Source organism: Lithobates pipiens, unplaced genomic scaffold, assembly GCF_037356315.1.
Source record: "Lithobates pipiens isolate NorthernLeopardFrog02 unplaced genomic scaffold, aLitPip1_a1.2 Scaffold_16, whole genome shotgun sequence".
NCBI lineage: Eukaryota > Metazoa > Chordata > Amphibia > Anura > Ranidae > Lithobates > Lithobates pipiens.
Window position 1 is genome coordinate 55,190,736 of NW_027507748.1, and position 24,374 is coordinate 55,215,109.

Here is a 24,374-nt window from a genome sequence, read left to right on the forward strand (position 1 = left end):
TCTCACCTTTCACTTCTGGCCTCAGCTCATAGAACACAGGGGAGCATCGTACAGCAAGCGTGACTTTTGATGGACAGGGCAGGTGAGATACAGGTCTGGAATGAAAGGATAAAATAAAATATTACAAAGCAATAATAATAAAAAAAAAAAAAAAAAAAAACATACAATGCATCACAAAAGACATATCTAAAAAGGAAAGTTAATATTATTCCAAAAAGATACAAATTCACATGCCGTTCTCAACAGTGCTAGCAGCAAAACACCAGGAGGTTGAGGGAGAAACAAAAGGGATGTTGTTATTTAATGAGGAAGAAGACTTCTCAGTCAGTTCCTTAGGCTTCTTCTGCTCAGGAAGATGGGTGCTCTTGCCACAAGTAGCATCCTTGACAATACTGTCAAGAGCCGGTCTGAAGAGACACCGTCTCATGATGGCCATGTGGAGCACCTGTTTCTTAGGCAAGGGTTTTGCAATCCAGCACATAAGCCAAAGGGCCATCATGAGATATATGGATGAAATGAGACAGGGGTATTCTTGCAAATGGGCACAGCTCTAATTTAACACCAACGCCATCTGTTCAATGAGCACAGTAAGGCCGCGTACACACGGGCGGATTTTCTGGCCAACTTAGTCCGCTGAAACGTGTTTCAGCGGACAATCCGCTCGTGTGTGGGCTTCAGCGGACTTTTTCAGCGGACAGTCTGGCGGACCAAGTCTTTCGGAATTTCCGTAATTTTGTCCGTCCAAACTTGGTTTCAGCGGACAGTGCGCTCGTGTGTAGGCAAGTTGGACGGACTAAGTATGGCGCATGCTCAGAAAGGATTTACACGCCGAAGGTTGCATTGCAGTGTATTGGACGTCGTATTTCTAGTCCCGTCGTACATGCTGTACACGTCATCGCGCAAGCTTTCAGCGGACTGTCTGTTCATCATGTGTGGTCAAGTCCGTTCATTCAAAAGTTGGATGGACTGTCTGTCGGATTGTCTGACGAACTTAGTTGGGCAGACAATCCGCTCGTGTGTACGCGGCCTAAGCAAGGGATCAATTGCAGCAGTGGTTAGATCTTTTATGGATTTTGACCAATAAGACATGGTTTCTCAAAGTCCCAGCCAAAGTTTGATTTAAGGGCAGGACCTGCCAGCAAAAACGTAACTTTAAGAAAGGGCTTCCAACCACTTATCAGTAGGGTTCTTGAGGACAGGTGTGTCCACTATCAAAAAAACACCTCCTTAAAGTGGTTCTAAAGGCAGAAGGTTTTTCTACATAAATGCATTCTATGCATTAACGTGAAAAAAAACTTGGCTGCAGGCATTGGTAATGTCAGGAGGTGAGCTACAAGCTGCCCTGGAACTGAGAGAGTGACCTGGGGGCCCAAGTAAAGCAGGACTGCCCCTCGATTCCTAGACTCAGACAGGTGATGGTAAGGCAAGGGTATAGGCTCAAGGTGGAAGGTTAACCTCAGGTACTGAAAAAAATCCAGACAGTTGGTAATAAGTGAAGGTCAGATGGCTAGAGGTAACCAAGACTGCAGCAGAAGGAACAATCAAAAGTTCCACAAAGTTCTTTCCAAGCAGGAGAAGCAGCAGTGAGATGCTTGCTTGACACTATAGGATGGGAAAGAGCATGCAGCGCACACATACGACACTCAACCAAGCAGATGACGTCAGCTCCCAGTGTCACGGCAATTACTGAAGTCCCAAAGGGTTAACACACAGTAAAACCAGGGAGTAAAGGCTTCCAGTAATCTATGTTAAAAGAACTTGTTCCAAGTTCTTGACCCAACCTGCCTACTTACCAAGTCCTTAGTGACATGGCAAGTGCTAAGGCAGTGCCAGGGACTCTGGAAAGTGCTCCTTAACTAACTTATACCATTATGGAGTCTGGAAAGTACCCCACTTTCAGACTATACCCACAAAATCCCTTCAAGCAGGGTCCTGATGTGGTACTGCAGAGGCCAGGCAAAGAATGACCACAGAGTATAGCTGCATATTGGAGAGACAAAGCTGCAGCAACTATGTAGATACGTCTTGACCGAAGAAAAAATAAATAAAAAAGTAGTCCTTTAACCCTTTCACTATTTCCAGTTGGACCTCATTCCTCATCCTGCTTCCTCCAAGCTCATGGTCACTTCTCTGACCATGAACTTATAGCAGAAATGTTCAGCAGACACTGCTGAACAAACTGATGGCTCTGATCAGCGGCTGATTTTTACCTGAAAATGTCACCACCCCCCCACTCGCTGCTGCTTCACTGTGCCCTGTCAACCACCACTCCACCTACATCTGCTGTGGTCTAAATTGCCCTTCATATCCCCTCTACATCTTCCCTTCCCTGTTGCTTCACACCCCTACTCTGATTCTTCCCCCCTCCCTCCTCCTAGCAAGCCTGACCCCTTGCGGGTGTCAGTTTCCCTCCCCTGCCCTCCCACTGGCTTTTCATGCTGTAGGGCAGCCACAGAGAGATCTATTTCTATCTCCTTGATGTCCAGGCACCCCCTCCCTGCAGCTGCTACTCGTTTTTCCCCCTGACCCCCTCCTGCGACTGCAGCGGATCTGTGAGGATTGAGAAGGGGAGGAGGGCTGCTAAACATGTACCCCCACTCCTGCTTTGTAACCCCCCTTCAGCGTCTCCCACTTCCCCCATGTTGAGGCGCCCTTGCCACCTATCCCACGGCTGCGGGTCACAGATCTGTCAGCATAGAGCAGCCGCTGACAGATCTGTGAAGATTGAGAGAGGGAGAGGGGGCTGGTGAACACATCTTTACCCCCCCACCCTTGCTTTCTGACCCCCACTTCCCTGATGTTGCGGACCATCCCTGCTGCTCTCCTTCCACTCTCCTCCGCAGCTCACAGATGTGTCTGAATGGAGCAGCCGCTGATAGAAGGATTGGATTGAAAGAGGGAGGGGGGCTGGTAAGCACATTTTTACACTTTCTGACCCCCCCCCCCTTCAGTGTCCCCCACTTCCTCGATGTTGCAGTCCCTGCTGCTCTCCTTCCACCCTCTCCAAGGCTGCCGCTGTCAGCATGGAGCAGCCGCTGACAGATCTGCAAGGATTGAGAGAGAGGGAGGGGGGCTGGTAAACATCCCCCCCCTTCCTCAATGTTGAAGCCGCTGACAAACCTGTGAAGATTGAGAGAGGGAGGAGGGCTGGTAAACACACGTCTAGGCCCCCCACCCCCCTCAGTGTCCCCCCCACTTACTCGATGTTTGGCACCCCTGCAGCTAGCCGGCTCTCCTTCCAACCTCCCCCACCAGCTGCAGCCGCCAGATCTGGTAAACATGCGTTTTCAGTCCCATTCACGGTTTCAAAATTGAGACAGAGGTTTCCCATATATGGCAAGTGAAGAATGAAAACCTACAGATTTTTAGAGAAATTTTTGCGTAGGTTCAATTTTCACCATTTCGCAAAAGGACAAAAGTTAAAATTGACAAATATTTGGTATTTATTTACTCAATACAGGTTAAGATTTTATATTTAATAGGAATTTAGCAGAAATGTTGTAAAATTTGCACAAATATGATGGGGTAGAGTGAAGAATTCAAACTTTTTTTAGAGAACTGAAATCCATTTACATTTTTGCATACATTAGATTTCCACCATTTCACAAAAAAACGCAATTTAAAATTTACAAATATTTGTTATTTATTAACTCAATACAGGTTATAAAATATTCAGAGGGAATGTGGCCGAAATTTTGTAAAATTTGCTGGGTTGGTATGCGCTAATAATAATTTTAGTTTATTTTTAGCGAAAATATTGTTTGATAAACATTTGCGCAAATATCGCAGGACTTAAATTAGTAGCACCTTTTTATTCTACAGGTCATGTGCTCTCAGAAAATATATGGTTGGGGGGGGGGGGGGTCTTTTACAAACTAGGAAAGCTATAAAAAAGGGAAAAATTAAAACCTTCAGATTGAGAAATTTGGATATTTACATTTTTGCGTACGTTTGATTTTCCCAATTTCGCAAAAAATAAAACACAATTTAAAAATTCAAATATTTGTTTATTTATAAAATTTAACACAGGTTGAGCTTTTATATTTAGCAGGAATTTTGTAAAAAATTCTGTTTTTATCCGCCAATGATTTTAGTGTATTTTTAACAAAAATATTGTTTTGATATACATGTGCACAAATACAGCGGGGCTTTAAAAATCAGTAGCAAGTTCCTTTCATTCTACTGGTCACGTGCTTTCACAAAAATATATGGTTTGGGGGGGGGGGGGGGGGGTCTTTTACAAACTCTGAAAGCTGTAAGGGAAAAAAAAAATAATGGAAAAATTGCAAAAAACGGTCCAGCCAGCTGAGTTTAAAAGTGGAGGACAGGGCCTGGCAGCAAAAGAGTCAACACAAAGCACAGCTGAGGAAAAGATGATCTTAGGACATTAGAAATAGCTGAAGCATGTATAGTCCTGGGATGGTCGAAAGTTTTTCGTTTTTGCCAGCACACCCTAAGGTTAAAGACTTCCCGTGCCCCTAAGTGGATGAGAAAGAAATAGGAATTCTATTAGACAGATAATAATGAATAGACAGTAAGGAATACACACCTCTTCAGATGATTCCTGGAGAAGACAAAGGTTGTGTTGACAAGAACGTCCCCAACCTCAACACAGCCAGCTATAAAAGCAGAGAAGAAACCACGAGATGACATCTTGGACTACTTGCACATGCAGGAGTACATGAATTATTTACTAAATATAGGAGCCAAACCTGGAGCAAGGAGGAGAGAGCCATCAGGTGTAAATGTCAGCCTTCTAAAGAAGGACTTCATGCTGTCATCATGGAACATCCGATAGGTTTTATTCTGTCATGAAAAGAAGAACAAAATCAAAACGTGTCAATTTATAGGTCTATCCAAACATACTATTGTAGACCATATAATACATCCTCAGTGTAAATTAAACATTTCTGAGGGGGAAGAAAGGAGGAAAAAAGTTTAAGAACTCACTCACAAAGAAAAATAAAAAAGGAGCATGTAGAAGTTGTCAGAACACTTCCCAATCCTTTCAGTGATGCCAATCTTGTGGAGCTACATCAACTGAGGAATCTCAGAACTGGGTGTGCGTAACGCCTGCATCCCCTACGGCACATGCTCAGATTTCACCCACTCAGCTACATCACTACAGGTCTGGAGGGACACGGTAAGGACTTAGCAGCTGGCACGTGAGACCAGAATGTTCCGTGGGGAAAAGAAGCCCTAAAGTGTTTGATGCTTAAGAAATTTGGTGGACGCAGCTTTGCTAGAATCCAGCTGGTATTATGACCCTTTTGCTTTTATGCGTTATGTATTTAAATGCAGGAACAAAAAATAAAAAATAAAAGTGCACTTATCTCAACTATACACAGTATCTTGAAGAAATGTATTATGGCACCCCATGCCCACATACCTCTCCTTCAGTTGCACTGTTAGATGGCATCTTGCTTACATTGAAGGCCACTCTCTTTGTCTCCGTTCTGTACACTCTCATAATACTACATACAGAGAAGAACAGTTAGGTGATACTCACAGTAACAACAAAATTAAATTGTCCTGTTAGGATGCACGACTTCATGTATCACAGTAATATCCATACAATAATTTTAAAAAAATCAAGACACCACGGTGATGTATATACAACCAAACTCAAAGCCCACCCCATGTCAGAACTCTTACCGATCACAGCTCAGTGTTGCTATGTACTGGCCCAGGGGATCCCAAGTCACTCCCTGCACATAACTCTTGTGTTCATTAAATATAGACAACTTCTGACCTGTAAAATATCGGAAAAAAAAAAATATTATATACACACACACACAAAATAAATTGGATATTTACTTAAGGTAAACAATCGCCAACCCATTCAGTTTAAAATAGAAAGGAAAGGCAAAACATTTTTATATAGATATTAAAAAAAAAAAAAAAAAAAAATTATAAAAAATATATTTTTCGTCTTTTTTTTTTAATAAGTGATCACATTCCCTCTGTTCTCAGCTGCATAAGAGCCGAGCGAGGAGAAGCAGCAGGGGTGTGTCAAGGCTAGTCTTGTCACTCCAATGCCATTATTGGAGGAGAGTACATTAGCATGGCTAGAGAAATGACCAAGCTGTGGTCTCCTGCTGAGTGTGGTCAGATTCTAATACGAAAGCAGAGGGACTGGCAGGAACACCAGGGATGTCACACAAAGGAAGCAGTATACAAAGAGAACAGGATACCTTCTCATACAAGTACATGGTACAGCAGGCACACATCAGGAATATGAAATGATGGGGGTAACAAATGCTTTAACAATATTAACCCCTTCATGACCAGCGCACGATGATATAAGTCGGCACAATGGCATGGGCGGGCAAAAGGGCGTACCAGTACACCCCTCCGTGTTAAAGTCTGCGGGGCGTGCGCCCACTAGGCGAATATGTCTGCCAGTGGCCCGCTATCACGGCGAGGAGAGGCAGAACAGGGAAATGTAAACAAGGCATTTCCCTGTTCTGCCTAGTAACATGACAGATCTACTGCTCCCTGTCATCGAGAGCGCACGCACGATTACTAATAAAAAAAAAATAAAAAAGCCATAAATCTATACCCCATTTTGTAGATGCTTTTTTTTTTTGCGCAAACCAATATACGCTTACTGTGATTTTTGTGTAACAAAAATATGTAGAATATATATCTATCGAGAGAGATAGAGATATATTTTTTTCTGTGTGTTGGGGTGGTAGTAGATTTAGTAGATAGAAAGTATATCAAATTTGCTTTTTTTACTTCCTGGTTTCCAGGCCTAGGGAAATTAGGTCATACAGCTCATCAGTCTTTAAAGAGGAGCTGCACAAAAAAAAAAATATTAAAAGCCAGCAGCTACTAATATTGCAGCTGCTGACTTTTAATAATATCACACTTAGCTGTCCCAGGTTCCAGCGATGTCGGCGGCAGATGACGAGCAATCGCTCGTCTCGCTGCAGCCACCGCCGCCATCCTCTGTCAGGGAATCGGGAAGTGAAGCAAGAGGGCTTCACTGCCCGGTTCCCTACTGCGCATGCGCGAGTCGCGCTGCGCTGGTTCCCCGCTGTGTCTCTGGGAACTGTGTGTTTCCCAGAACACAACGGGGGGGGGGGCGGAGCCATGCGGCGGTGGGCGGAGCCATGCAGCGGTCTGGCCGGAAGTGGGTGCAGTTACCTGGATTATCCAGGTAACTGCACCCCCCTCCCCCCCGAAAGGTGCCGATTGTGGCACCGGAGGGGGGGAGGGATAATACTAGCGGAACTTCCCCTTTAGGGTGAAGAACCGCTTTAAGAGGGGTGTCTTAAGCCAAGCACATTGCCCGACTGCATGTCTGAGCTAAGGGCAGATGGATCACAGGAAGTTAATGCTACATGAACCATCTGCCCTTACTCAAGATGGCCATAGACAGAAATGCTAGGGGGTGTTTTTTTAAAGTGACTTCTCAGAAAAATAAAAGCATAGAACAGTGTTTCTCAACTTTTTTTCAGTCAAGGTACCCTTTAAAATTATGCACAACTCTCAAGGCACCCCATTAAACATGTAAAAAAACAAAACAAATAGGTTTTACACAATGCAGAACATCCACACACTTAGGGCACCGAACATTAGAGGTGATTTATTCTTAAAGTTAACACCCCTTTACACACCGATACCGACTAGTATTCCATTGTTTTGCTTCTCCCTCAGTTCCTCTACCTCACTCAGATAATATGACCCCAGTGCTGATGGAGGGGGACAGGGGAAGGTCAAACAAGGACTTTCTTTTTTGTTACACACACACACACACACATTTTAAAGCATTTCGTTTTTTTGGGAGCGATCGGTTGTCACCTAGGAGAACCCAGCAAACACTGCATTTTTGATGCGTTTCCATTAAAGTTGATGAAATAAAATAAACCTGCTGCAGGGCAAAAAAAATCCCTGATTTTTTTTTTTTTTTAAACAAACAGATGTGTTGACTCATAGGAAATCACGTTTTATTGGCTATAGTGCATTTTTGAAAAACTGAAGAGGCACATAAAAACACATACCATCGGTGTTAACTAGGCGTCAGGAATTTTGCCAAGGCACACCTGAAGAAACCTAAAGGCACCCTTGTTGAAAAACGTGGGCATAGGGACATGAATGGATGAACAAGTTTGCTTTGCCATTGGCTGAGAGGGCAGATCGGGAGCCAGTCGGCAGACCTTTGGGTCATGCCCCTTCGACAGAAGTAACTCCACTTTTGTTGAGATAAAAACATTCCCCTCTGGACGATCTATGTACATTGCAAAGATTTTAACCAAAACTTTGTTGCCGATTCCTATCCTTTGTCATTCTGAAGAAATCACCATTTGTGTCTCTGTGCCCCTCTGTCGAGTGAGTCTAATGGGAGTGGTTTCACAATTATCAACCAGCTGAGGAAACTAGAGGGCTCCAATGAGGAAATTTGCAGGGTCTGCATCCCTTTAGACATGATTTCCTATTGGGAGGAGGAGTATCTCACCAATTACATTTTTGCTGCAGGGGATGCCTGAAATCGGACTTGTATCCGAGTGCAGACTTCTGGGAAAAATCAGCGAGCCAATCACACACACATGCAGGAAATGATGTTTCTGGGGGGTGACCTGTACTTTTCTGTGTACAGAACACCCCCAGGTAGTCATATTGCATTTTACAGGAAATTACAGCTCTGCAGATTGAAATGGAAAAGTAGTTTTTAAGAACATTATGACTTGCATCACAATTGTATATGCTATATAAATTTATTTTTTTTCCTCATGAAAGTGGAGTTACCCTTTAAACCACTATCCCCTAATTAGGTCAGCCAGTCAAGGGGTCTTATTAACATGATTCCTTCAATCGCTAGAATAGCCACTTTGAGATACGCTGCTACAGCACAGAGTAACTAGTTGAAAAGTGTGGAGTCGTTAGACTTGTACTGAGAATACCCATCACACCTTTAACAGCATCCCACATGATAGCGGAGTTGTCCACAGATGCCGAGACCATGAAGTTGCTGTCTTGTGTCCAGGAGATGTCATACACATCCTCTAAATGACCCCTATTAAAACGGTAAAAGTAGATTAACACAAATGATAAAGCAATATTAGGAGCTCCAAATAGGAACTTTTTTTTGTGATGTCACTCTAACGTTGTACCATTTACATCTTTACTAAACTCCCAACATACCATTCTGAAGGATACACTCGGTGCATTTTCATACATAGTAATTTGCCCAAAATAAGTGGGCCGAAGATGTACAGGAGGTGGCCTAATGCTGGAGCTTTAAAGCTGCACACAGCAAGATAAAATGGTACTAAAAGACAGGATTTACACACCTCTCATTTCCATCCTTTTTTTTTTCCATAAATTTTAAGTACAAAATGCCAATGAGGCCGACTGTAAATGAGGCTGTATGGCAGGGATATGCAATTAGCGGACCCCCAGCTGTTGCAAAACTACAAATCCCATCATGCCTCGGCCTCTGGGTGTCATGCTTGTGGCTGTCAGTCTTGCTATGCCTAATGGGACTTGTAGTTCGGCAACAGCTGAAGGTCCGCTAATTGCATATCCCTGCTATATGGTAATGTCCACCATAGATCCACAATGCCAGAAATATTTAAAGTGATTATAAAAAGTGTTGTTTTTTTTTGTTACATAATAAACAAGTTATACTTGCCTCCTCTGTGCAGTTTGTTTTGCACAGAGCAGCCTGGATCCTCCTCTTCTCTGCTCCTGACCCCTCAGTCCTGTCGAGTGTCCCCCCAGCCAGCAGCTTGCTATGGGGGCACCCGAACCGAGTCACAGCTCTCTGTGTTCAGTCAGACATGGAGCCCCGACCCAGCCCCCTCTAGCTTCTGATTGGCAAACTAACTTTGATTGACAGCTGTGGGATCCAATGGCGCCGCTGCTGTGTCTCAGCCAATCAGGTGTCCTGGATTGCTAAGACACTCGTAGACATCGCTGGAGAGAGATGGGTCTCAGTTAAGCATTAGGGGGTGCTGGTACACACAGGTTTTTTTTATCTTCATGCATAAAAAAATGCATTAAGATAAAAAAACCTTCTGCCTTTACAACTCCTTTAAAGTGGTTGTAAACCCTTACAGACCACTTTTCACTACAGGTAAGCCTAGAATAAGGCTTACCTGTAGGTACCGTGGATATCTCCTAAACCACGGTTTAGGAGATATCCACTGTATCAGCATGTGCCAACGTCATTGGTACATGCGCACTTGTGCCATTACTGGTGGCTCCCGCACACATGCACGGGAGTGACATCATCGCAGCTCCGGCCAATCACAGCGCCGGAGCCCACGATACCCGGAAATAACTCCTGGTGACATGTTGCTGGGCAGAGCAGTGTGCCATGACCATTGCGGGGGCTTCGATCTAAGGTAAGCATTCCATAATGAGCTAGTATGCTATGCTATGCATACTAGCTCAATACGCCTTTGTCTTGCAGGTTTTAATTTTTTTATAGGGTTGAAACCACTTGAAAAGCTGATGTTCACAGATTTGACCTGAGCACCAAAATTCCTCAATTTCCTGGTACCTAGAATTTGTTAAATCTGGGTTTATGCAAACAAAGACTACTGTGAAATACAACCTGTGTTGATACAGAGAGACCAACTGGATAAGGAGCAGCACATGTGAACCTATCATGACTGGTCAGTTACATTGATCAGTGTATATCTATATGTGGTCATCACTCAACACCTCTATTCTCTGTTTTTCTCCAGTGTAAACATGTCAGTACACATTCAGAGAGACTTCATTTAGAAAGAGCAATGGGTGCTGAAAACATTGGAGCAGATACCTCAAGTGTTTGTAGACAGTCCAGTTCTCCTTGCTCATTTCTGCCTCATCATCTTCATTGAATGGGGTTATTTCCATGCTTACGTCTTTGCTTTCACTCAGTTTCCATAATAATATTACAGCATCTGCAGTGCAGAAAGATTAGAATTTTCTTGTAGACATTTAAAATCACCGGGTACTCCTTGACATTGTGGCCCCAATATAACAAAGTGTTGAAGGAAAATGTTTTTGTTGCATATAATCAACCCGCTTCTCTTTTCTAGTGCAGTATAGGAGGACAGTAGCACTAGCATGTAACTGGCTTCTATGGGCAACAAGGTCTCCACGGTCAATCATACACTACCAAACTAATATTCACCCATACAATTCTGTAACAAAACGCACAGCTCAATTGAGGAACCTTTTGGGTACTCTCTAATCCAGTCGGGTATGTCTAGAAATAAAATGCTGGGGATACACACAGCAACTTTCTAGTCATCTTTATTACAATCAATTTTCAACAGCAAAAATTACCAAAAGCATAAAGGCAACCAACCATCAATTGTTTCAGTTTTCTGAGGCTGCCATTAACGATCGATGGCAATTTTTGCAATTTGAAAATGACCAGACAGTTCAATGCAATTGAAAGATGGTACAAAGTGGCTGCAACAGCTATCAAACTGCTACGTGTGTGGCCAGCATCAGGACAGAGCTACTAGCCTGTGAGAAGGGAGCATGGATGTGGCTTACTGGTACTGTGTGTGTTTAGGAACTCATACAGCCCGCCTCACGAGAGCGCCCACATGGGTGCCCCTTTTTGACCAAGGCATGCTATAAGGGCTAGAGGTGCACCGAATGGAAAACAAACAAAAACAGCAGCATGCACTTGGCCTAAAACTGAAACCAAAAATGACTTTTACATACACACTAATATATATATTATACACAGTGCCTTGCAAAAGTATTCGGCCCCCTTGAACTTTTCAACCTTTTGCCACATTTCAGGCTTCAAACATAAAGATATAAAATTTTTATTTTTTGTGAAGAATCACCAACAAGTGGGACACAATTGTGAAGTGGAACGAAATCTATTGGATTTTTGAAACTTTTTTAACTAATAAAAAAAATGAAAAGTGGGGCGTTCAAAATTATTTCGGCCCCCTTGCGTTAATACTTTGTAGAGCCACCTTTTGCTGCTATTACAGCTGCAAGTCGCTTGGGGTATGTCTCTATCAGTTTTGCACATCGAGAGACTGAAATTCTTGCCCATTCTTCCTTGCAAAACAGCTCGAGCTCAGTGAGGTTGGAATGAGAGCGTTTGTGAACAGCAGTTTTCAGCTCTTTCCACAGATTCTCGATTGGATTCAGGTCTGGACTTTGACTTGGCCATTCTAACACCTGGATACGTTTATTTGTGAACCATTCCTTTGTAGATTTTGCTGTATGTTTGGGATCATTGTCTTGTTGGAAGATAAATCTCCGTCCCAGTTTCAGGTCTTTTGTAGACTCCAACAGGTTTTCATCCAGAATGGTCCTGTATTTGGCTGCATCCATCTTCCCCTCAATTTTAACCACTTGGGATCCGCGCTATTGCAAAATGACGGCAATAGCGCGGACCCACATTTTCGGGACTACGTCTATTGACGTAGTCCCGGTTACGAGCGGCCTGCGCGCCCCCTGAGGGGCGCGCGCGGCGCGCTCTGTGATCGGCGAGTCCGTGAGACTCGCCTGATCACCGATCCGTGTAAGGGGTCGATCCCGACCCCTTATCACGTGATCAGCTGTCAGCCAATGACAGCTGATCATGTGATAAAACGGAGCCGGTAATCGGCTAGTATTCCTCCTCGCGCTGACAGCGCGAGGAGAAAAAAAAAAAAGCCGATCGCCGGCGGCCGTGTTCGGGACATCAGTCCCGATCACGGCCAGCAATTTAAAAGGACACCTGCCCCCTGCCAGTGCCCACCTGCCACCCGCAGTGCCATCCTGAAATAAAGTAAGTGCCCCCTGTCAGTGCCACCCAGCAGTGCCCATAGTGCCCACAGTGCCACCCAGCAGTGCCCACAGTGCCACCCAGCAGTGCCCACAGTGCCACCCACAGTGCCACCCAGCAGTGCCACCCAAAATCTGCCTCAGGTGCTGCACCCCAGTGCCGCCCATCAGTGCCCAGCAGTGCCGCCCATCAGTGCCCAGCAGTGCCGCCCATCAGTGCCCAGCAGTGCCACCTATCAGAGCCACCTATCAGTGCCACCTATCAGTGCCCATCAGTCCCATCTATCTGTGGTACCTATCAGTGCCCATCCGTGCCACCCATCCGTGCCACTTATCCGTGCCACCCATCCGTGCCATCTTATCTGTGCCCATCTTTGCCCATCAGTGCCGCCTTATCTGTGCCCATCGGTGCCGCCTTATCTGTGCCTATTAGTGCCGCCTTAACTATGCCTATCAGTGCCCACCAGTGCAGCCCATCAGTGCCCACCAATGCAGCCCATCAGTGCCCACCAATGCAGCCCATCAGTGCCCACCAATGCAGCCCATCAGTGCCCACCAATGCAGCCCATCAGTGCCCACCAATGCAGCCCATCAGTGCCCACCAATGCAGCCCATCAGTGCCCACCAATGCAGCCCATCAGTGCCCACCAATGCAGCCCATCAGTGCCCACCAATGCAGCCCATCAGTGCCCACCAATGCAGCCCATCAGTGCCGCCTAATCAGCGCACTTCAATGAAGGAGAAAAATGACCCGTTTGCAAAATTTTATAACAAACTATTAAAACATGATTTTTTTTTTTTTTTTTTGCATCTTTTTTTGTTTGTTTAGCAAAAAATAAAACTCCGAGCTGTAACTAAATACCACCAAAAGAAAGCTCTATTTGTGGGAAAAAAATGATAAAAAATTCATTTGGGTACAGTGTTGTATGACCGCGTAATTGTCACTCAAAGTGCATCAGCGCTGAAAGCTGAAAATTGGTCTGGGACTGAGGGGGGTTTAAGTGCCCAGTAAGCAAGTGGTTAACCATCTTCCCTGTCCCTGCTGAAGAAAAGCAGGCCCAAACCATGATGCTGCCACCACCATGTTTGACAGTGGGGATGGTGTGTTGAGGGTGATAAGCTGTGTTGCTTTTACGCCAAACATATCGTTTTGCATTGTGGGCAAAAAGTTTGATTTTGGTTTCATCTGACCAGAGCACCTTCTTCCACATGTTTGGTGTGTCTCCCAGGTGGCTTGTGGCAAACTTTAGACAAGACTTTTTATGGATATCTTTGAGAAATGGCTTTCTTCTTGCCACTCTTCCATAAAGGCCAGATTTGTGCAGTGTACGACTGATTGTTGTCCTATGGACAGACTCTCCCACCTCAGCTGTAGTTCTCTACAGTTCATCCAGAGTGATCATGGGCCTCTTGGCTGCATCTCTGATCAGTCTTCTCCTTGTCTGAGCTGAAAGTTTAGAGGGACGGCCAGGTCTTGGTAGATTTGCAGTGGTCTGATACTCCTTCCATTTCAAAATGATCACTTGCACAGTGCTCCTTGGGATGTTTAAAGCTTGGGAAATCTTTTTGTATCCAAATCCGGCTTTAAACTTCTCCACAACAGTATTACGGATCTGCCTGGTGTGTTCCTTGGTCTTCATGATGCTCTCTGCGCTTTCAACAGAACCCTGAGACTATCACAGAGCAGGTGCATTTATACAGAGACTGGATTACACACAGGTGGATTCTATTTATCACCATCAGTCATTTAGGACAACATTGGATCATTCAGAGATCTTAGCTGAACTTCTGGAGTGAGTTTGCTGCACTGAAAGTAAAGGGGCCGAATAATTTTGCATGCACAACTTTTCAGTTTTTTATTTGCTAAAAAAGTTTAAAATATCCAATAGATTTCGTTCCACTTCACAATTGTGTCCCACTTGTTGGTGATTCTTCACAAAAAATAAAAATTTTATATCTTTATGTTTGAAGCCTGAAATGTGGCAAAAGGTTGAAAAGTTCAAGGGGGCCGAATACTTTTGCAAGGCAGTGTGTGTGTGTGTGTGTGTGTGTGTGTGTGTGTGTCAGGAAAAAATAAATAAAAATACACACCTCCCCATTGAAAACGTAGCAAAAGCGCATCAATAACGCACCTGTGTTAAATTTTGATGCACATGACCTATGGAAATAAAAACGTAAAGTCGCATGCTTTTTCCTCTATCGGCAGAATGCCATAAACACCCTTTTCGGTTGATGAAATTTTGGTGCCTCTCTAATAGGGGCACTAAGAAGAAAGAGGGGGGGACTCTAGAAGAGGAGGTCAGGGACCGCTTTTGTGTAATATACTGCCCAGAACAGGTAACTGGATTTTAAAGCCAAAAAAATAAAATTGCATTTAGCCTCACTTAGAGGCATTTTAACTCTGTTCCCATTTTGTAGCACTGCAAAGTCTGCTTTAAAGCTAGACTCTAGGGAAAACAAAAATCTGGAGCGCCCACTACACTGTAAGTGTTAAATGCTTGCTTAGGTCTCAGGTACCAGTAAAATAGGACTTTCACTTAATTCCTCACTCCCACAGACTTCATCCACCATATGCAACTGGCCTCACTGCATCCTCTCTATGGTGCACAGGCAGGCTAATGTCAAGTGCAATGCCAGGCCAATAGCTCTACACTGTACGTGAGGAAGCCAAGGGCCTGCCTGAAACTCCGTCAGGGAGAAAAGCTGAGCACTGGCTGCTGAGAGAACAAGGGATAAGGCATGTACATTTTCTTTCACTGGTACCCTAGGCATAAACAAGCATTTAACTCTTGAGTGCAGGAGACGACCCACTCAGCTTTGCAGAACATTAGAAAATTATTGTGTTCAATGTGAAAATTAGCAGTGTGGTGTACATCATTTACAGCCCAGCATTCAGAGTGGAGGGCTTCACAGCACAAGGTTACACAGCAGAGCAGCCTTTTACTAGTATTATAGTAAACACGGAGAGGTGTCTGCAGCACATGTCACATTATATAGTCATGTGACAGGGTGTGGGTGGAGCTACCTCTCATTTCCTGGGATTACACTGTACTGCTTCACACCACATTGCAATCCTTCACTACAAAACACAATTCACTAACCCCATTTAATCAGTGATGGTTCATATCTTCATAAAGAAACATTTTTGTTGTGCACAGCAAGTAAACTCCAGCACTTTGTTTAGCACAGGTGAAATCTGAACTCCATGCAAACAGCTAAATATACATATGATGGTTGTATTTCTGAGTGCATAGCTCTGCCACACAGCATCACCCTGTCTAGTAACAGAGGGGACCTCATTTGTCTCTGCAGGAGTTTCACTTTCAGGTCTCCCCCCACCCCAATCTGACTGGACACTGAAGGAGAAGCAGCAAACTCATGATCGCTTCCCTCTGTCCCTTCTACTTTCATCAGCATCCTCTTAGAAACATAGAAAGGTGACAACAAAAAAAGACCAAGTAGTCGCGTTTGCCTGTTTTTTTTTTTTTTATATAAGTTTTGTATTTTTTGTCTGAATATAGATCTATGTTGAGCCCATTTACTGTGGACTGTCTCACTACCTCTGCTGGATGTCTATTCCATAAATCAACTACCCTTTCAGTAAAATACTAAAATTAGTTTGGAACTTTTCTCCAGCTAGAGGTCATGTCCCGGTGTTCTTGGCGTCATATAGAAAAAAAAACTGCCCTCCTGAACCTTATTCGCCCCTTGGATGTATTTAAAGGTTTCATTCATGTCTCCCCTTTCCCTTCTTTCCTCCAGACTGTACGTATTAAGTTCCTGAAGTCGCTTTCGATTCACCATTTTGGTTACCCATCTCTGGACTCCTATCTTATCACTATCTTTTTGTAAGTGAGGTCTTCAGAACTGGGCACAATATTCTAAATGAGGTCTCACTAAAGATCTATATTAGGGGAACCAGAACCTCCTTCCTCCTGCTGGCGATTCCTCCGTTTTCCCCTCTCGCAGTTTGAACTCTGCTATACAAGAACTGTAAGGAGCCAATACAAAAGTCAAATTCAGATATTTACACTGCTTGCATTTAATAAAATATATTTTATCAAGGATCGTTCCTCCTTTTCTAGTTATCGTTTCTTCAATAACATCTGGCAAAAATTACAACAATTGGAAATTCATAGAAATCTTACCGTCTCCACCAGAGGCCAAAATTTCACCATTAGGAGAGAATCGAACAACGTTGACGGATTTGGTGTGCCGCACAAGGCTTGCCAAGAACTCTACAACGCCTGTTCCATCTTTTGACTTTTCTACCTTCCATATCTAGAGAAATACAAATACACAGAGCTTTATCTTAGTGTCCTTCTGCAACTCATTACTTAAAGCAGAACTATAGGAAGAAAGGTTTTTCTTTGTACATATCACAAGGCAAACAAATTACCTCCAATGATGATTCCCCCAGATTACTACAATATGCTGCAAGAATAGTTTAGTTGATGCCGGAGAGAACAGCTGTGCAAGACACAGAAGCCGCAGTGTCCTTTATCCACCTATACATTTATCCTCCTCTCCTCCATTTACAGAATGTGTGGGGAAAAAACAAAACAAAAGACGAGGGATAGATAAAATTACAGAATTGATTGTATGAGAGCAGCAGTACCACGATGGCTGTATGGTGGAGAGTTATCTGCAGACAGCCCCTTCCTCTATGATATAGTATAGATTGGTGCATACTGAAATTTACCTGCAACTTTGCCTTCAAAACAAAATTTGCAAGGATTGAATAGGAGAGGATAAAAACTTATTGCAGTAATAGTAAAATGACGGGCGCAAGGTGGCACTCTTGTTCTGGGATGACATCATACGATTGGCGGTGTGCCGTGCCCCTGGGACATGCTGCATCACCAATCTCAGCAAAGAGCCCACGACAAGGTTTTTTACCCATGTGCTCAGCTGTGTCCAATCACAGTTGATAACATGTACAGTGCCTTGCGAAAGTATTCGGCCCCCTTGAACTTTTCAACCTTTTGCCACATTTCAGGCTTCAAACATAAAGATATAAAATTTTTATTTTTTGTGAAGAATCACCAACAAGTGGGACACAATTGTGAAGTGGAACGAAATCTATTGGATATTTTAAACTTATTTAGCAAATAAAAAACTGAAAAGTTGTGCGTGCAAAATTATTTGGCCCCTTTATTTTCAGTGCAGCAAACTCACTCCAGAAGTTCAGCGAGGATCTCTGAATGATCCAATGTTGTCCTAAATGACTGATGGTGATAAATAGAATCCACCTGTGTGTAATCAAGTCTCTGTATAAATGCACCTGCTCTGTGATAGTCTCAGGGTTCTGTTGATGCAGAGAGCATCATGAAGACCAAGGAACACACCAGGCAGGTCCGTAATACTGCTGTGGAGAAGTTTAAAGCCGGATTTGGATACAAAAAGATTTCCCAAGCTTTAAACATCCCAAGGAGCACTGTGCAAGCGATCATTTTGAAATGGAAGGAGTATCAGACCACTGCAAATCTACCAAGACCTGGCTGTCCCTCTAAACTTTCAGCTCAGACAAGGAGAAGACTGATCAGAGATGCAGCCAAGAGGCCCATGATCACTCTGGATGAACTGCAGAGAACTACAGCTGAGGTGGGAGAGTCTGTCCATAGGACAACAATCAGTCGTACACTGCACAAATCTGGCCTTTATGGAAGAGTGGCAAGAAGAAAGCCATTTCTCAAAGATATCCATAAAAAGTCTCGTCTAAAGTTTGCCACAAGCCACCTGGGAGACACACCAAACATGTGGAAGAAGGTGCTCTGGTCAGATGAAACCAAAATCGAACTTTTTGCCCACAATGCAAAACAATATGTTTGACGTAAAAGCAACACCGCTCATCACCCTCAACACACCATCCCCACTGTCAAACATGGTGGTGGCAGCATCATGGTTTGGGCCTGCTTTTCTTCAGCAGGGACAGGGAAGATGGTTAAAATTGAGAGGAAGATGGATGCAGCCAAATACAGGACCACTCTGGATGAAAACCTGTTGGAGTCTGCAAAAGACCTGAAACTGGGACGGAGATTTATCTTCCAACAAGACAATGATCCCAAACATACAGCAAAATCTACAAAGGAATGGTTCACAAATAAACGTATCCAGGTGTTAGAATGGCCAAGTCAAAGTCCAGACCTGAATCCAATCGAGAATCTGTGGAAAGAGCTGAAAACTGCTGTTCACAAACGCTCTCCATCCAACCTCACTGAGCTCGAGCTGTTTTGCAAGGAAGAATGGGCAAGAATTTCAGTCTCTCGATGTGCAAAACTGATAGAGACATACCCCAAGCGACTTGCAGCTGTAATCGCAGCAAAAGGTGGCTCTACAAAGTATTAACGCAAGGGGGCTGAATAATTTTGCACGCCCCACTTTTCATTTTTTTATTAGTTAAAAAAGTTTCAAAAATCCAATAGATTTCGTTCCACTTCACAATTGTGTCCCACTTGTTGGTGATTCTTCACAATAAATAAAATTTTATATCTTTATGTTTGAAGCCTGAAATGTGGCAAAAGGTTGAAAAGTTCAAGGGGGCCGAATACTTTCGCAAGGCACTGTATACAAAGAAATGCTGGTTATTGACATTTTTCTTCACACTAACAGCGTGAGGAGAGGAGAGCCGATCAGCGGCATTTCTTCACAGGGGAGATCTGCTCAGATAATCAGGGCACTGATTATCCCTTGTAATAGGAATAGTGCGTGACAGGTCCTCTTCATGGAGAGAAGTTGGGTCTTATATAGGCTGCACGGTGCTTGGTCTTGTTTCCGCCCCCTCCTGTAGTTTTCTGCAGACAACCTGTAGTGGGTGGATCCTACTTGATACCTCCCACAGCTCTGCTCTCTGTACAGGAAATATGCCGTACAGTCCTACTTTTACAAGTTAATATCTGGGTTTGCAAATATATCCAGTGCAAACAAAGTGGACCTGTATTTTTGTTGGCTATTGAGGCATACAGGGTATTTAAATGAAAGTTATTTCATGCTGAGATCAGGTTTAAAGTACACAGGGCTGGTGCAAGGATTTTTGACACCCTAGATGAAACCTCATTTTGCCGGCCCCCTTGCCTCCACCCGACTACACCCCCTTTGCCCTGCCAAGGAATAACCCACCTTTTTAACGAAGTGCCCATCAAATGCAGCCTCACCAGCACCCATCAAATGCTTGCTTGCCTCCATTTATTCGGGAGTCAGGTCACAGACACAGTCCTCTGCTGCACCTCTGACACTATGTGCAAACGGAGTGGCGGCTGCCTGCTGATGCTGAGACTCGCTGCAGAGAGAAGAGAGTAGGAACACCAGTGGCCGGGCGCCCTAGGCAACAGTGCACTGCCTAGTATGCCTAATGGTAGCACCGGCCCTGAAAGTAGACCTTTCCCACCGTTAAACTAAATATTTTAGGTGCATGGAAATCTTTAAACAGCTCTAAGTCACATAAAAAAAAAAAATTGAAAACTTATATTTATTCTTTCCTGGTTAAGTAAGGCACTGGGGACATAGCCCTGGCCTCACAGATGCCCGCATCAATGCCTTCCACGGAGATCTTGCATGTGCCATATGACATCACCGGATCTGTGGTGGGGAAAAAAAAATAAAAAATTCCCCCCATGCCTGTGTCCCCGCAATCTTGCAAAAAAAATATGAGTAATTTGCTGGGCTGGCAACTTTTTTTTTTTTTTTCTTAACCACTTCCCGACCAGCGCACGATGATGTATGTCGACAGAATGGCACGGGCAGGCATATTGGCGTACAGGTACGTCCAATATTCAATGCCGCCCTGCCATCGGGAGCGCGCCGTGATGGCGGGACCCGCGGACTCGATCGCCACGGGCTTCCCCGCGATCGTCTCACGGAGCGGCCGAATGGAGGAAATGCTGTGTAAACAACATTTCTCCATTCTGCCTAGCAACTAGTGACGCTGATCTCTGCTCCATGTGATTGGAGCAGAGATCAGTGTTCACTAAATGAAAGCCCAACCCCCCCACAGTTAGTAACACACCCCTAGGAACACTTAACCCCTACCCTGCCACCCACTGGTTAACCCTTTCACTGCCAGTGTCATTTACACAGGAATCACTGCATTTATATAGCAGTGATTACTGTATAAATGACAATGGTCCCAAAAATGTGTCAAAAATGTCCGATGGGTCCCCCACAATGTCGCAGTCACAATAAAAATCGCTGATCGCCGCCATTACTAGTAAAAAAAAAAAAAAAAAAAAATTATTAATAAAAATGCTATAAAACTATCCCTATTTTGTAAACGCTATAACTTTTGCGCAAACCAATCAATAATCGCTTATTGCGATTTTTTTAACCAAAAATATGTAGAAGAATACGTATCGGCCTAAACTGAGGGAAAAAAATGTTTTTTTTATATATTTTTGGGGGATATTTATTATAACAAAAAGTAAAAAATAATGCGTTTTTTCAAAATTGTCGCTCTATTTTTGGTTATAGCGCAAAAAAATAAAAACCGCAGGGGTGATCAAATACCACCAAAAGAAAGCTCTATTTGTGGGAAAAAAAGGACGTCAATTTTGTTTGGGAGCCACGTCGCACGACCGCGCAATTGTCAGTTAAAGCGACGCAGTGCCGAATCGCAAAAAGGGGTCTGGTCTTTGACCAGCAAATTGGTCCGGTCTGCAAGTGGTTAATTGTACCTGGGAAGAGCGTGCAGGAAGGAGGCAAGTAAGTACTGATAACTTTATTTCTTTTACTAGATAGACTGCATGTCAGGTTTAGAATGGAGGAAGGTTCGCCTACACCAATTCATCTGCATTGATCAATGCAAACTTAATGCATGGAAACTGAGAAAACTATTGTTTTGCTGTGTGCCTCCAGTTCAATCCATACAAATGTGATGGTATATGCTGCATAAAAACGCAGCATATCTACATCTTTAACCCTTTCATGACTAAGCCTATTTTTGGCATTTGGTGTTTACAAGTTAAAATCCATATTTTTTGCTAGAAAATTACTTGTAACCCCCAAACATTATATATTTTTTTAGCAGAGACTCTTGAGAATAAAACGGCGATTGTTGCAATATTTTATGTCACACGGTATTTGCGCAGCTGTGTTTTAAAACGCAACTTTTTTGGAAAAGGGACACTTCCATGAATTTAAAAAAAAAAAAAAAAAAAAAAGTAAAATTAGCCCAATTTTTTTGCATAATGTGAAAGATAATGTTACGCCGAGTAAATAGATACCAAACATGTCACACTTTATAATTGCACGCACTCGTGGATTGACGACAAAGTACGGTACCTAAAAATCTCAATAGGGGCTGCTTTAAAAAAATTTTTACGGTTAGCAGGTTTGCGTTACAGAGGTCTAGTGCTAGAATTATTGCTCTCGCTCTGACGATCGCGGCGATACCTCACATGTGTGATTTGAACACCGTTTACATATGCGGGAGCGACTTCCGTATGCGTTTTCTTTGCTTCGTGAGCTCGCGGGGACGGTGGGCGCTTTAAAATGTATTTTTTATTTATTTTATTTATATTAAAATGACCACATTTTTTTTTTAAAACAATTTAATCACTTTTATTGCTGTCACAAGGAATGTAAACATCCCATGTGACAGTAATAGGTGGTGACAGGTACTCTTTATGGAGGGATCGGGGGTCTAAAAGACCCCCCACCCCTCCTTTACACTTCAATGTATTCAGATTGCCGAAAACAGCGATTCTGAATACCGTATATTTTTTTAAAAACCGGCGCCATTGGCAGCCGAGTAAACGGGAAGTGACGTCATGACGTCGCTTCCGTGTTTACGATTAGGATACTGGAACGAAGCCGATTACGGCTTCATTCCAGTTCCTCCCCAGCAGCCGGAGGCGCCGGATCTTGAATCGGTGCTCCTGATCGAACAAGAGCACCGGTAAAAGCGGCGGGAGGGGGACTCCTCCGACATAACAGCCGAGCGGCTTTTAGCCGTATCGGTTGTTATGGCTGGAAAGCCAATCGCCCGCTGAAAAAAACGGTACCGGGATGATGCCTGCAGGTGCGGGCATCATGCTGGTATACCCCCCGGAAGCCGAGTACGCAGATCTGCGTACGCTCGGCGGGAAGGGGTTAAGCAACATAAAAAAGGTATTAAAAATGAAGTGCTGAAGTAAAAAAAATAAAATAAAAAAAACACCGCCATGCATTTTAACGTGGAATGGCAAAATGGCATTCCGGCAAGAACAGGAGCAATGCTGGAGGCAATTTACAGAATACACAATTTTGGTAGCATAATTATTATAGTGAAATGTATAGCAGTTGCACCAGTATCCTTTTTTTTTTTTAAATCAGCAAGTAGGAGTACTGATACTTTTGGTACCGAGTACCAATACTTTGCAGTGTGATTTAAGCACATACAAAACGAATGGTCTCAAATCACTCTGCAAAGAATCACATGTGATTTGAACAGGAAGGCGATTCTTGTCCCGTTTCCCCCACAACCAAGTGAACCTAGGCTTGTCATAGTGATTTCAGCCTGGGTTCACACAGGAGCAGTGAGGGGAAACGCATGCAATTCGGACAGGAATCGCATCGCACTCCTGTTCAAAGTGCATGCGATTCTGTGCAGTGCAATTTGATCCCATTCATTTTGTATGGGCTCAAATCGCACTGCAAAGTATCAGTTTTGGGTATCAGAGCATTTTCACAAGTACGAGTACTCATGACAATACTCGGTATCGGTGAATCCCTAGGAACGTATGTTCCTTGCAAAAGGCCAATAATTTTTTTAGTTCCAGTTTAATAACACATCAGAGGACACCTGCACAATGCACACCCACTGGTGTGAAAGGGCACTAAGGAGGGCCCCGGGGGGAGAAGACATGGAGTTACGACAGGGGACATTCTTCATTTTTAATAAAGGACTCATCAAAAACCATCTCTTGTTTTTATTTACACTTAACTACTTTTTGAGGTGAATGGGTAGGGGTACCCCATACTCACAATGGTATGCAGGGGGGTGGTATCTGGGCCCCCCCCCTCTTGTTAAAGTGGGCTTCCAGATTCTGATAAGCCTGCTGTCCACAGACCCAACAACCACAGGCCAGAGTTGTTGGGAAGAGGCCCTTGTCCCCATCAACATGGGGACACGGTGCTTTGGGGTGGGGGGGTTGCAGAGCAAGGGTTAGGTATGGATTTTTTTTTTTGCTGTGGGGTTTCCCTTCAAAATCCATACCAGACCGAATGGTCATTTATTTTATTTTGGCGATTCTTTTCATTTTGTATGGCCTCAAATCGCACAGCAATGTATTGGTTTCAGGTATCGGAGCATTTTCACAAGTACAACTACTCGTGAAAATATTCGGCATCGGTGCATCCCTAGGAATGTATGTTCCTTGGAAAAGAACATAACATTTTCTTCAAGTTGTTATGGGTAAAGTTTTGCTTTAACAACACATCAGAGGACACCTGTACAATGCACATCCACTGGTGTGAAAGGGCGCTGGGGGCAGCTGATCTGTCACACTAGTTCAGCACTAGTGGGTACAGGATTGTGTATATGAGATGGTATGATATTTTTTTTTTTTTCCCCTTTTATAGGTTGAACTAGATGGACTTGTGCCTTTTTTTCAACCTATGTAACTAGTTGCTGGGAAGATTACAATGCATTTCCA

The 24,374-nt window shown here is 43.7% G+C and overlaps 1 protein-coding gene across 2 annotated transcripts in view; it reads right to left on the reverse strand.

Moving 5' to 3' along the window:
• CHAF1B (chromatin assembly factor 1 subunit B) overlaps nucleotides 1-24,374 on the reverse strand; it is a 63,838-nt gene that overhangs the window by 34,890 nt on the left and 4,574 nt on the right. Inside the window, exons 3-10 of one of the 2 annotated variants that reach the window (XM_077479921.1) lie at nucleotides 16,893-17,025; nucleotides 10,778-10,901; nucleotides 8,919-9,022; nucleotides 5,656-5,752; nucleotides 5,390-5,474; nucleotides 4,713-4,806; nucleotides 4,550-4,619; nucleotides 7-95 (exon numbers count right to left, since the gene is read on the reverse strand). In XM_077479921.1, the coding sequence (XP_077336047.1) occupies nucleotides 7-95; nucleotides 4,550-4,619; nucleotides 4,713-4,806; nucleotides 5,390-5,474; nucleotides 5,656-5,752; nucleotides 8,919-9,022; nucleotides 10,778-10,901; nucleotides 16,893-17,025 (796 nt within the window). Of the gene's footprint in view, nucleotides 1-6; nucleotides 96-4,549; nucleotides 4,620-4,712; nucleotides 4,807-5,389; nucleotides 5,475-5,655; nucleotides 5,753-8,909; nucleotides 9,023-10,777; nucleotides 10,902-16,892; nucleotides 17,026-24,374 lie in introns of both variants that reach the window. The other variant, XM_077479920.1, reaches the window with a different exon arrangement.